The sequence below is a fragment of the Chiloscyllium plagiosum genome, unplaced genomic scaffold (genome assembly GCF_037043375.1).
Source record: "Chiloscyllium plagiosum isolate Xiang-an unplaced genomic scaffold, Cpla_swu_hap1 HiC_scaffold_33, whole genome shotgun sequence".
Lineage (NCBI taxonomy): Eukaryota > Metazoa > Chordata > Chondrichthyes > Orectolobiformes > Hemiscylliidae > Chiloscyllium > Chiloscyllium plagiosum.
The window spans coordinates 17,895,287-17,909,283 of NW_028270171.1; the positions used below are offsets into that span (position 1 = coordinate 17,895,287).

Here is a 13,997-nt window from a genome sequence, read left to right on the forward strand (position 1 = left end):
TTTATATACAGCAGTATCCAGGATATTAAACTTTAATCACTGGAGTTTCCTGGTCAATCCTGGAAGATCCATGACTCATGGAGTCATAGAGTCATAGAGATGTACAGCATGGAAACAGACCCTTCGGTCCAACCCGTCCAGGCCGACCAGATATCCCAACCCAATCTAGTCCCACCTGCCAGCACCCGGCCCATATCCCTCCAAACCCTTCCTACTCATATACCCATCCAAATGCCTCTTAAATGTTGCAATTGTACCAGCCTCCACCACTTCCTCTGGCAGCTCACGTACCACCCTCTGCATGACAAAGTTGCCCCTTAGGTCTCTTTTAAATCTTTCCCCTCTCACCCTAAACTTATGCCCTCTAGTTCTGGACTCCCTGACCCCAGGGAAAAGACTTTGTCTATTTACCCTATCCATGCCCCTCATAATTTTGTAAACCTCTATAAGGTCACCCCTCAGCCTTCGACGCTCCAGGGAAACCAGCCCCAGCCTGTTCAGCCTCTCCCTGTAGCTCAGGTCCTCCAACCCTGGCAACATCCTTGTCAATCTTTTCTGAACCCTTTCAAGTTTCACAACATCTTTCTGATAGGAAGGAGACCAGAAGTGCATGCAATATTCCAACAGTGGCCTAACCAATGTCCTGTACAGCCGCAACATGACCTCCCAACTCCTGTACTCAATACTCTGACCAATAAAGGAAAGCATACCAAACGCCGCCTTCACGATCCTGTCTACCTGTGACTTCACTTTGAAGGAGCTATGAACATGCACTCCAAGGTCTTTGTTCAGCAACACTCACTAGGACCTTACCATTAAGTGTATAAGTCCTGCTAAGATTTGCTTTCCCAAAATTATCGTGGTTTACATCAGCAGGATTGTGCACAGCACAGACAGAACACGAGAGGAGGTATGTCAATCTAGTGTCAAGCCTTGGTTAGATCTTGCTTCCAGCATTACAAGCAATCCTCCTGTCCATATTATAAAAGTATTTAGCTACACCAGAGAAATTGGCAAAGCCATTTCTAAGACTGAGATGAGAATGGAGAGGTTATCGCCATCAGGAATGACTGAACAAGCTGCGACTTTATTCTCCAATGAAGGAGTGACCTGTTTTGAGGTTGGAAGATTATGGCAGGGCATGGAATGAGCTGCCAGACGGGGCGGTGGAAGCTGGTACAATTACAACATTTTAAAAGGCATCTGGGTGGGTATATGAATAGGAAGGGTTCACAGGGCATGCTGGCAAACAGGATTGGGATGTCTTGTCGGCACAGAGTTGGACTGAAGGGTCTGTTTTCTGTGCTGTATGACTGTATGACTTGATAGATCAAATAACAAGAAAAAATAGAAGTACAGAATACGCCAGGCCCTTCGGCCCTCCAAGTCTGTGCTGATCACCAGGCTCTAACTAAACTACAAGCAATCCTCCTGTCCATATTATAAAAGTATTTAGCTACACCAGAGAAATTGGCAAAGCCATTTCTAAGACTGAGATGAGAATGGAGAGGTTATCGCCATCAGGAATGACTGAACAAGCTGCGACTTTATTCTCCAATGAAGGAGTGACCTGTTTTGAGGTTGGAAGATTATGGCAGGGCATGGAATGAGCTGCCAGACGGGGCGGTGGAAGCTGGTACAATTACAACATTTTAAAAGGCATCTGGGTGGGTATATGAATAGGAAGGGTTCACAGGGCATGCTGGCAAACAGGATTGGGATGTCTTGTCGGCACAGAGTTGGACTGAAGGGTCTGTTTTCTGTGCTGTATGACTGTATGACTTGATAGATCAAATAACAAGAAAAAATAGAAGTACAGAATACGCCAGGCCCTTCGGCCCTCCAAGTCTGTGCTGATCACCAGGCTCTAACTAAACTAAAAAAAAATGATAGCTTGGGGAACTAGAGGTCAATGCCACCATCGCCATGCCGACACCAATGGGAATGCATTGAACCATGCTGTGGCTGTGCACGCCGCACAGTTTAGAGGGAACGTCAGTCAAGGGGGAGATTCTCTGAGAATGCATCAGCCCAGGTTGACATTTCTGAACTCTCAGTAACAGCAGCGCCTTCCTATCACAAATGGTGGCTACACCAGGTTAACCATGTTAATCATTCAAGCCTCATGATGTGCTAGTTAGGGAGTAATCCACAGGTCCTGCCTCATGCTCTGGGGCCATAGATTTGGTCCCTATCCCTCTACATCTTCCCTATTCATGTAACCATCCTGATGCCTCTTCAATGTCACCAAAGTGCCTGCATGCACCATCCCTTCTGACAGTGCGTTCCAGGCTCCTACCAATCCCTGCATGAAAAACATCCCTTGCACATCTCCCTTAAACTTTCCCCCCTTCTCATCTTGGCCCTGTGCCCCTTTGTAATTGAAACGTCAACCCTGGGGAAAAAGTCTCTGACTATCCACCGTATCTATGTCTCAAGCATAGGCTAAACAGCCTCTGAACAGCACTACAGCTCAGTAGTAGACTGATATATCCAAAGAGGAATTCAGGAAAAGTTTCTGGAACTTGCTACCACAGAGAGTACTTAATAAGAATAGAAGATTTAAGAGTAGAGAAGTGCATCCGACTCTTCAAGTCCACTCCACCTTTCAATGAGGTCGTGATTGATCTGATCTTGGTCTGAACTCTACTTTCCCATCTGTTCCCCACACCCCCAGATTCCCATGTATGTTAATAATTAATTGAGTTGAGTGAAGTGGGATTGAAGGAGCAGACCAAATAAGTAGATAGAGGAGAAAGGTATCGAAGGAGGTATTGGTGAGGTTCGAGGAAGAGGGTTGGGAGAATGCTCATTTGGAAGATAAATACCAGCATAGATCTGATGGGCCCAATGGTCTAATTCTTACTAAATGTGAAGATATGGCAGAGATATTAAAGAGTTTTTTTTTGCTAATGACAGTGGGGGAAGGAAGGGAGATGAAAAGTATGAATAGGGATAATTGTTTTCAAAAGAACATTTACTGAAAGTTTAATAGATCCTAAGTGGTTAACCAATTATATCCTGAAGGACTGCTCTCTGGGCTGTCGGAGAAATGTTGCCTCTTTACTCTTTCATGTGATGTGATGTGATGACAAGGCCAGCTTTCGATGCCCAACCCTAATTGCCCTTGACCTGAGAGGTGCTCTGGGCCATTTCAGAGGGCAGTTAAGAGCTGTATCTCTGAGGCCCTGGAGTCACATGTAAGTCAGGCCAGTTAAGGATGGTAGATTTCCTTCCCTAACAGAGCCAAGTGAACCAGTTGTTTGTTTTTTTTCACAACAAGTGACAATGGTAGTCATGGTCACTATTACTGAGATTAACTTTACTTTCCAGACTTTTTGTTTTAGATTAGATTCAGGCCCTTCAGCCCAACCAGTCCACACTGACCCTCTAAAGAGTAACCCACCCAGACCCATTTCCCTCTAACTAATGCACCTCGCACTATGGGCAATTTAGCATAGCCAATTCAGCTGGCCTGCACATCTTTGGATTGTGAGAGGAAACCGGAGCACCCTGAGGGAACCTATAGGGAGAATATGCAAACTCCACACAGATAGTCGCCCAAGGCTAGAATTGAACCTGGGACCCTGGTGCTGTGAGGTAGCAGTGCTAACCACTGAGCCACCATTGAGGCGATTGGAGATTAAATTCACATCCTATGATTAGAAAATCTCCTACTATAATGAACTTTTTTCCTTACTGTATGATCATTTTCTACTCCTTTATCATGCCTCCCATCAGATATTTCCCTGTTGTCATCTTAAGCTGCTATTTTAGCAGAGTTCTATCTCAAGCATGTGATGTATGGCATTGGTTAAGAACAATGCTCCAAATCTAACCACTCCCCCGAGCCAAGCTGTTTCCGCCCAGCTGCTCTGTCGCTCTGATCTTGATCTCAACTCCACTTTCTTTTCCCCATAACCGTCGATTCCCATTTAAATCAAGAATTGATTTACGGGAAGGACATTAAGCTGGGGAAGGTTCAGAACAGGTTTACCAGGATGTCGCCAGGAATGGAGGGTTCGAGTTATAAGGAGAGGCTGGGGACATTTTTCACTGGAGCATGGGAGGTTGCGTGGTGACCTTTTGGGGTTTATAAAATCATGAGGGGTATAGAGAAGGTGAACAGCAGGTGTCTGTTCCCTAGACTGGGGGATTTCAAGACTTTTTTAAGGTGAGAGGAGAAGAATTTTAAAAAGAATAAGGAGCAATTTTTTTACACAGTGAGTGGAATGATTTTCCCGAGGAACTAGTGAATGCAGATACAGTTATAACATTCAACAGACATTTAGATACATTTATGAATAAGAAAGGTTTGGGGGGATATGGACCAAGCGCAGGCTGTGGGACTAGTTTGGTTTGGGAACATGGTCGACATGGACTGGTTGGACCGAAGGGTCTGTTTCTGTGCTGGATGACTATACAACTGCCTTCATCATCCAGCCAGTGTTTGACCAAGTGTGGCATCAAAGAGGATCCTGGGAACACTGAGCTGGACTGAAGTCATTGACATGGCTGAGGATCCTGGGATTGTATTCATTAGAGTTTAGAAGATTGAGGGGAGATCTAATAGAAACTTACAAAATAATTCATGGCTTAGAAAGGGTGAATACTGGGAAGTTGTTTCCATCAGGTGGGGATACTAGGGCCCATGGCCTTAGAGTTAGAGGGGGCCAATTAAGAACGGAAATGAGGAGACATTTCTTCAACTGGAGAAAGGGGGGCTGTGGAATTCGTTGCCACGGAGCGCAGTGGAGGCTGGGACGTTGAATGTCTTCAAGGCAGAGATTGATAAATTCTTGATCTCACAAGGAATTAAGGGATATGGGGATAGTGCGGGTAAGTGGAGTTGAAATGCCCATCAGCCACGATTGAATGGCTGAGTGGACTCGATGGCCCGAATGGCCTTACTACCACTCCTGTTTCTTACGGTCTTATGGTGCCCATGTCAATCACCAATCAACCATTCACACCCAGTAACTTCCTAACAGAAACTTTCTCTTTCATCATCTTCTCAGTTGAAAAGCCGAAGGTCGACCATCCCAAATATCCGTTAAACTTTGTGGGTGGCCTGTGCATAACGAACAAAGATTTTAACAGCAATTATGCAGACAAAGCAACTGACACGTTTGAAACAGAGATGAAGGAAGTTGGTAAACAGGTGAGCTTATAAAACCGTATACGATTGGTTGCTTTTATTTTTAACTGAAACACAAAGTTCACCGGGTTTAACTTTTAATGTCACTTTGCTGTTAGAGAAAGTTTGCTGATTGGAATCAATTATCAACATTTAGGAGGTGTGAAGATTAGGAAAGTGAGTGTGTGGTACTGATAGGCACGGGCGATAAACTGGCTTGGTGGTATACTCACTGATGAAAATGTGATGCTGGAAAAGCACAGCCGGTCAGGCAGCATCCAAGGAGCAGGAGAATCGACGTTTTGAGCATAAGCTCTCTTCATCAGGAATGAGGCTGGGCTAGTATTTCAGTATCTAAGATGAATTATATGAGTTCAAATCCTACCCCGGTGAAGTCTCAAATCAGACAACATCTGCAATAAGTAACCTGGTAATCTGGTTTCAGATTAGATTCCCTTCACTGTGGAAATAGGCCCTTCGCCCCAACAAGTCCACACCGACCCTCCGAAGAGTGACCCACCCAGACCCATTCCCCTACATTTCCCCCTGACTAATGCACCTAACACTATGGGCAATTTAGCACGGCCACTTCACCTGACTTGTACCTCTTTGGATTGTGTGAGGAAACCAGAACAGTCAGAGGAAACCCATGCAGACACTGGGAGAATGTTCAAACTCCACACAGACAGTCACCTGAGGCTAGAATCGAACCCAGGTCCCTGGTGCTGTGAGGCAGCAGTACTAACCACTGAGCCACCGTGCCACCCATAAACATGTATGCCATCTGGTTTGTTAATGTCCTTCCTCTGGTCTGTGAGACTCCTGAATGTACTGCAGGTGAATGTTAACCTCGCTATGGTCCATAAAGACTGGCCTAGCTAGTAATGGTCCTGTCCCACAAATAAACTTTAAAAGATAAGTTAAGGATTCATCTAATAAAAACTGAAAGGACTCCGGATGCTGTAAAAACCGAACTGAGGGAGCGTCACTCAACCTTAAATGTTAACTCTGATTTCTCTCCACAGATGCTGCCTGACCTGCTGAGCTTTATCAGCAATATCTGTGTTTACTTCAGGTTTAATCTAGTTGTCTTGATACATGTATAGGTAATTATGATTTCAGGGATGTTAGGGCAGTATTCCAACCCCTATAAAATGGCACCAGTAACTCCTATGTTCTCATGTGATTTACAACAGAAATCTTTCGCTGTTTTCAGATTGTTTCCTTACTTTGTCATTTCAGTCCTATTTTGGGCCAATGTGTTTGGTTCATGGTACAGACGACTAACCCGGAGTTTACTAGGGGTTCAGCAGCCTTGGTTCTAACCTCTTGATCATACCAAGACTAAACTATCCTAACACTGGAATGGAGTTGTTCTAATGTGGATTCTTCAGATGTTTGTACACGTTCTCAGCTATGAGGGGGGTCCCGATTTGCAACGGTCTGACTTTCAAATGTTCGTACTTACAAACGATACCCCACACAGGGATGTAGTTTTGAAAACCCAGCAAGCAAGCATTGGCTGGACTTACAGACAGCTGCTTTCCTCTTCCGTCCTGCACACAGACTCCATTCACAACCCAGGGTCATAGAACCGTAGAATCCCTACAGTATCCGAGCAGACCATTCAGCCCACATTTGGTGGGATGCTCCTCTTCAGAAGGTCAATCACCCAGCGTATCCCATGTCTAACCCACCTAGCCTGCACATCCCTGGACACAGTGGGCAGTTTAGAATGATCAATTCCCCTAACCAGCACATCGTTGGGAAGAAGCCCACGCAGGCACAGGGAGAACATGCAAACTCAACACAGACAGTCACTCAAGCGTGGAATTGAACCCATGTGGCTGGCACTGTTAGGCAGCAGTGCTAAACACTGAGCCCGCGTGCCCCCAGGGTCTGCCTGTACTTTTACACAGTCTTTCATAACAGACTATGCACGATGGTAAGGCTGCAGAACTTGTTGCTCTGTGTTTTCGATGTTCCAACTTCCTCACAGAGTGTTAGGGCACACTGAGATATATATTCATTAAACCCTACCATCACATGAAAAGAATGATTGGCTAAGTTTGGTGCAAACGTTTCTCTCTTAGGTCAAAGAAGCTTTCACCTCGTCAGACATCAAGTCGTACTACAACAAGTCAAGGGTCTTCACTTTCGGGTAAGGAAACCGTTTCGTAAATGTGTTAGCTTCGAGCCAACTACCAAAGTCACCAGACAACTGGGTACATACCGATGATGAATAATCGGAGTTGGAAACTCATAACCTCACAGAGACATGAGGTTTATGTCCAACTCATTTGTGTGTTTCACACCCTCGATCAATCAAGATGTGGAGGTGCCAGTGTTAGACTGTGGTGGTCAAAGTCCGAAGTCACAACAGCTGGTTGTAGTTCAACAGGTTTATTTGGAAGCACTAGCTTTCGGAGCGCTGCTCCTTCATCAGGTGGTTGTGGAGTATAAGATCATAAGACACAGAATTTATAGCAAAAGTCTACAGTGTGATGTAACTGAAATTATATATTGAAAAAGACCTGGATTGTTTGTTAGATCTCTCATCTTTTAGAATGAACATTTTGGTTTCAGTTCTTTCATATGTAAATCACAGAACTTTTTAAAAGTTACATTCTCAAGTGAACTTTAACAATTGGTGTCATGTTGGCCCAGGTAATGTATTGTAGGTGTGAGGTGCCCTGTGTAAGGCTGTCTGTGTCAAAATGTTCAATCTGATACTAATTTAAAAAACAGATTTACAGAAGCTTACATGGATTCATGCAGTTTTTGAGTAAAATAAAATGTAATACTGAAAGTTCAAATTCACCCCACAAACTTATATGTGTATGTGTGTGCATGTGGGTGAGTGTGTGGCGGGAGGGTATGAGAGTGTGTGCATGTGTGTGAGTGAGTGTGTAAAGGTGTAAAGGTCTGTGAGAGGGTGTGTGAGAGTGTGGGAGTGTATGCGTGAGTGTATGAGAGAGAGAGCTTGTGTATGAGAGTGTGTCTGTGTGAGTGTATGGATCTGTAGGAGTCTGTGTCTGTCAGAGTGTGTGTGTAGGAGTGTCTGTGTCTTTGTGTGTGTGTCTGTGTCCGTCTGTCTGTGTGTGTGTATAGTGCAATGGGGTCACCTGTAGTGTGATATGAACCCAAGGTCCCGGTTGATGCCATCGCCATGGATACCAAACTTGGCTGTCCGCCTCTGCTCAGCCACTTTGCGTTGTTGCCTGTCCCAAAGTCCGCCTTGGAGAATGGTCACCTGAATGTCCAAGGTCGAATGTCCTGGACCACTGAAGTGTTCTCCAACTAGGAGGGAACACTCCTGTCTGTTAATTGTTGTGTGGAAAGCGGATAGAAGTGGGGAGGGAACTATATCTCTGTTGGGGTCTGTTTGTAGGTGGCAGAAATGGCGGAGGATGATGCGATGTATACGGAGGTTGGTGGGGTGGAAGGTGAGGACCAGGAGGACTCTGTCCTTATTGCAGTTGTTGGGGGGGTGGGGCGTGAGTGGTGCGAGGGTGGAGTTGCGGGAAGTGGATGAGATGAACTGGAGGGCATCATCAACCACGTGGGAGGGGAAATTGTGGTCTTTAATGGACCCCACCACCAGTGATATAATTCCCTTCCCAGCCCTATCTGCTTTCTGTAAAGACCGTTCCCTCCTCTCGTTAGGTCCATGCCCCATAACAACCCACCCTCCCCTCCCACACCTTCCCCTGCCACCACAGGAATTGCAAACTCTGCGCCCACACCACCTCCCTCACCTCCGTCCACGGCCCCAAAGGAGCCTTCAACATCCATCAAAGTTTCACCTGCACTTCCACACATCATTTACTGTGTCTGTTGCTCCCGATGCGGTCTCCTCTACACTGGGGAGACTGGACGCCTTCTCGCAGAGCACTTCAGAGAACATCTCCGGGACATCCACACCAATCCATCCCACTGCCCCGTGGCCGAACACTTTAACTCTCCCTCCCACTCTGCTAAGGACATGCAGGTCCTGGGCCACCTCCATCGCCACTCGATTAACACCCAACGCTTGGAGGAATAATGCCACATCTTCCACTTCAGGACCCTCCAACCCCATTGTATCAATGTAGATTTCACCAGTTTCCTCATTTCCCCTTCTCCCCCCACCCCCCACCTTACCCCAGTCCCAACCTTTCAGCTCAGCACCATCCACATACGACCTGTCCCACCTGTCAATCTTCCTTCCCACCTATCCGCTTCACCCTCATTTCAACTTATCACCATTACACCCACCTCCATCCACCTATTGCACTCTCAGCTACCTTCCCCCACTCCCCCCCCCCCACCCCCAGCCCCTCCCGCCTCCCATTTGTCTCTCCACCCCCGAGGCTCCCAGTCTCATTCCTGTTAAAGGGCCTTTGCCCAAACTGTCGACTCTCCTGCTCCTCGGATACTGCCTGACCTGCTGTGCTTTACCAGCACCACACTCTGGACTCTAATCTCCAGCATCTGCTGCCTTCACTTTCGCCTACCTGACCAATCGTTAAAGTGCACTTGAGAATGTAACTTTAAAAAAGTTTTATGATTTACATATGAAAGAACTGAAACCAACATGGTCATTCTAAAAGATGAGAGACTTAACGGACAATCCAGGTCTTTTTCAATATATAATTTCAGTGACATCACACTGTAAACATTTGCAATAAATTTTTCTGGTCCTGTTCCACAACCACCTGATGAAGGAGCAGCGCTCCGAAAGCTAGTGCTTCCAAATAAACATGTTGGACTATAACCTCGTGTGGTGTGATTTTTATCTTTGTACACCCCAGTCCAAGACCAGCATGTCCAAATTTAGGAGAAGGAAAATTCCTTCAAGCTTGGTCACCTCTCTGTTCAGCATGCTTGGTAAAAGAGTGACTCTTTGGGAAACTTTGGGTATTTACTCCTGCTAATCATCTTTGTGTTTTTTCATGTCAATAGATGACTCCGCACCTCAGGCCCTTGTAAAGGGTCAGCTTAATCACAAGCTACGGGGTGGCTCTGTGGTTAGTTAGCACTGCTGCCTCACAGCGCCAGGGACTTGGGTTCAATTCCACCCTGTCTGCATGGAATTTGCATGTTCTCCCCGTGTCTGCATGGATTTCCTCTGGGTGCTCTGGTTTCCACCCACAGGTCAAAGACTTGCAGGCTTTGTGGATTGGCCATGGGAAATTGTCTGGTAGTGTGCAGGTTAGGTGGACTAACTACGTTAATTACAGGGTGAGTGGTGGGATGCTCTTCAGAGGGTCAGTACAGACCCAATAGCTTATCTGCACTGTTATTCGATGGTTTGTTTATAGGGAACCCTTACAGTGTGGAATCATGCCCTTTGGCCCAACAAGCCCACACTGACCCTGTGAAGAGTAACCCACCCAGACCCATTCCCCTACCTTATTAGTCTACATTTCCCCTGACTAATGCATCTAGCCTATACATCCCTGAACAATATGGTCAATTTAACATGGCCAATCCACCCAACCTGCACATCTTTGGACTGTGGGATGAAACCCAGGCAGACACAGGGAGAACATGCAAACTTCACATGGACAGTCGCCCAAGGTGGGAATCAAACCTGGATCCCTGGAGCTGTGAGGCAACAGTGCTAACCATTGAGCTACCATGCCACCAGGCCTTCACTTTGTCTTCATCTGCTTCAGATCTCTGCTCTGCAATTCCCTTCCTAGTCCTCTTGAGCTCCTTCTCCCTGTTTAAGATGCTCCTTACACCCACCATTTAATTGATCAAGCTTTTAACCACTTGCCCTAATGTCACCCCATGTGGCTGAACACCAAATGTGGTCTGCTGATGCTCCTGTCGTATACCTATGGGTGTTAAAGGTGCTACGTGAATGCAACTTGGTTGTTGAATCATTTGCGAGTCTGTTTCTTCCTTAAAATTCACATTGGATTACGGCAACGGGATCCATGAACTTTTTAATTATTTACTGTTTCTCGTCTGCCCCGACAGTAAAGGTAGCCTGTTGGCTTACTTCTGGATAGACTTCCGAGTTACAGAGAAGCAGCTGAAGAACCTGACCATGGATTTGGTGAAGTCGACTCTCAACAATTATTTCCTGACTGAATCGACTGGCTATCAGATCAAGACAGCATCCACCTCAGTAACCAGTCAGTAATCCCATGTCATTTTGTTTCAACACGTGGTTTCTGATAGCTGCCTGTAAATCAAGGATATTAATTACAGTGATAAGGTGGGGAATATAAATTAAGACACAGGTCAACCCTGATTGAACTGTTCGGACTCAAAGAAGCTGAGAGATTTCCTCTCGTTCCCATTTCCCTCTCACTGGCTCAGACTTATTCCTTTCACCCTTTTGCTCGTCCAACGAATGTGCATTTTTCTCTTCCCCTTCACAATCTGAGGAAGTCATGCCTGAGTCCATACCTCTGTTTGTAATTCTTTGAGACCAAAGCTTGCTAGTCCAAAGAGTGCCTCCGAGAAACCAGGAGCCATGCAATGGGGAAAAGTGGCATTTGCCCTATTAAATCTGCTTTCCTCAATGCCTCTTAGAGTTATGGAGTGCGGAAACAGACCCTTCAGTCCAACTCATCCATGCCAACCAGATATCCTAACTTAATCTAGTCCCATTTGTCAGCACTTGGCCCATACCTCTCTAAACCCTTCCTATTCATATACCCATCCAGATGCCTTTTAGATTGTACCAACCTCCACCACTTCCTCTGGCAGCTCATTCCATACGCGCACCACCCTCAGTGTGGAAAAGTTGTCCCTTTCATATCTTTCCCCTCTCACTATAAACCTATGCCCCCTAGTTCTGGACTCCCCCCACCCCAGGGAAAAGACCTTGTCTATTTATGCTATCCATGATTTTATAAACTGGAACATGATTCGAAACCTCCAGACAGGAGGTGCAGCATTTGTTTCTCGCTCTCGCCAGGCAGTTCAAGCCAAACTTTGGAATGTCTCCCTAATGTAGCATCATCGAGCCACAGCCCATCTCCATTCTGTTGTGAGGACCTTGCCATTGTCGCAGTGTCTCCCCAGGTGGCACGGTGGCTCAGTGGTTAGCACTGCTGCCTCACAGCACCAGGGACCTGGGTTCAATTCCACCCTTGGGTGACTGTCTGTGTGGAGTTTGCACATTCTCCCTGTGTCTGCTTGGGTTTCCTCCCACAGTCCAAAGCTGTGCAGGCTAGGTGGATTGGCCATGGGAAATTGCCCAGGGGGAGAAATCCAGAAACATGCAACAAAACATGGAAGCGTGCTATCCGGATTCATCTCCTCATCTTATTCCCAAGGTGGCAGTTAATAAGGATAAGATGGGATGCTCTTTGGAGGGTCAATGCAAACTCAACGGGCCTAATGGTCTCTTTCTATGCAGTTTGGAAAGTTCTCTGATGATGTTTGTATTGTATAAGGCAATGGATGTATAAGTGTTGATCTGAATTAAACTGAGACTTCCATCTCTCTGAGAGATAATGTAGCGAATGTGTGAAGCAATGAACAGTTAGAGATTGGCAGATGGTGGCCTCATAGAAACTGACATGTCTTCCTTCCCTCCTCTTAGTAACAGTTCATATGTCTCAGAGTTAATCACAGAATATAGTGTAGCAGGAGGCCATTCAATCCATCGTTCCTGCACTAGTTCTATCCCCTAGTGTTAACCTCTTACCTTTTCTCCACATGCCTGTACACTATTTCTACGCGAGTAGTCACCAATACCCTCCTGAATGCCTCGATAGATCCTTCCTCCACCACATTTCCAGGCAGTGCGTTTCAGACCCTAACTGTGTGAGAGAGTTTTGTTTTCCCTCACATCACCCTTCTTTCATTTCCACATCACTTTCGATCTGTGCCATCTCACTCTTGTTTCTTTCACGAGCGGAAACACCCGATCTGCACTGTTGGAAGCCTCAATCGGATCTCTTCTCAGCCTCCTTCTCTCCAAGGAGGACAGTCTCACCACCTTCAATCTGTCCCCAGAGCTGTGGTTTCTCATTCCTGGAACCAATCCTGTAAATCATTTCTGCACTTTCTCTCACCACATCCTAGTGTGGCCCACAACTATACACAATACTCCAGCTGAAGTTAAGCAATGATCTTGTACAAATTCAACATGACCTCCCCGCTCTTGTACAATATGCCCTATTAATAAAGCCCAGGACTTGTCTGCTTTATTTCCTGCTCTCCCCACCTGTACTGCCACCTTCAATGATCAGCACATATGTGTACCCAGCTCCCTCTACATCTACACCCGTTTTAGTTGCTATAACTTTTATACAGTTACAGAAAAGAAATAAACCACATTCTCTTGCAAAACAATAGGTAGTGAAGCAATGAATAGCAAAGAAAGTGTTTGGTATGCTTTCCTTTACTGGTCAGTGTATTGTGTATAGGAATTGGGAGGTCATGTTGCGGCTGTACAGAACATTAGTTAGGCCACTTTTGGAATATTGTGTGCATTTCTGGTCTCCCCCCACCTCCATACGAAGGATGTTGTGAAACTTGAAAGGGTTCAGAAAAGATTTACAAGGATGTTGCCAAGGTTGGAGGATTTGACCTATAAGGAGAGGCTGAATAGACTGGGGCTGTTTTCCCTGGAGCGTCGGAGGCTGAGGGGTGACCTTATAGAGATTTATAAAGTAATGAGTGGCATGGATAGGATAAATAGACAAAGTCTTTTCCCCTAAGGTGGAGGGAGACCAGAGGTAGATGGCATAGATTTAGGGTGAGGGGGATCTATTTAAAAGGGACCTAAGGGGTAACGTTTTCACACAAAGGATGGTGTGTGTTTGGAATGAGCTGCCAGAGGAAGTGGTGGAGGTTGGTACAATTACAAAATTTGATGGGTTTATCAATAGGAAGGGCTTAGAGGGAT

At 45.9% G+C, this 13,997-nt stretch overlaps 1 protein-coding gene across 1 annotated transcript in view; it reads left to right on the forward strand.

Annotated features, from left to right (window-relative positions):
* Positions 1-13,997, forward strand: part of tmprss6 (transmembrane serine protease 6) — a 90,621-nt gene that overhangs the window by 26,439 nt on the left and 50,185 nt on the right. Inside the window, exons 3-5 of the mRNA XM_043679802.2 lie at positions 5,019-5,161; positions 7,231-7,298; positions 11,108-11,265. Of these exons, the coding sequence (XP_043535737.1) occupies positions 5,019-5,161; positions 7,231-7,298; positions 11,108-11,265 (369 nt within the window). The remainder of the gene's footprint in view (positions 1-5,018; positions 5,162-7,230; positions 7,299-11,107; positions 11,266-13,997) is intronic.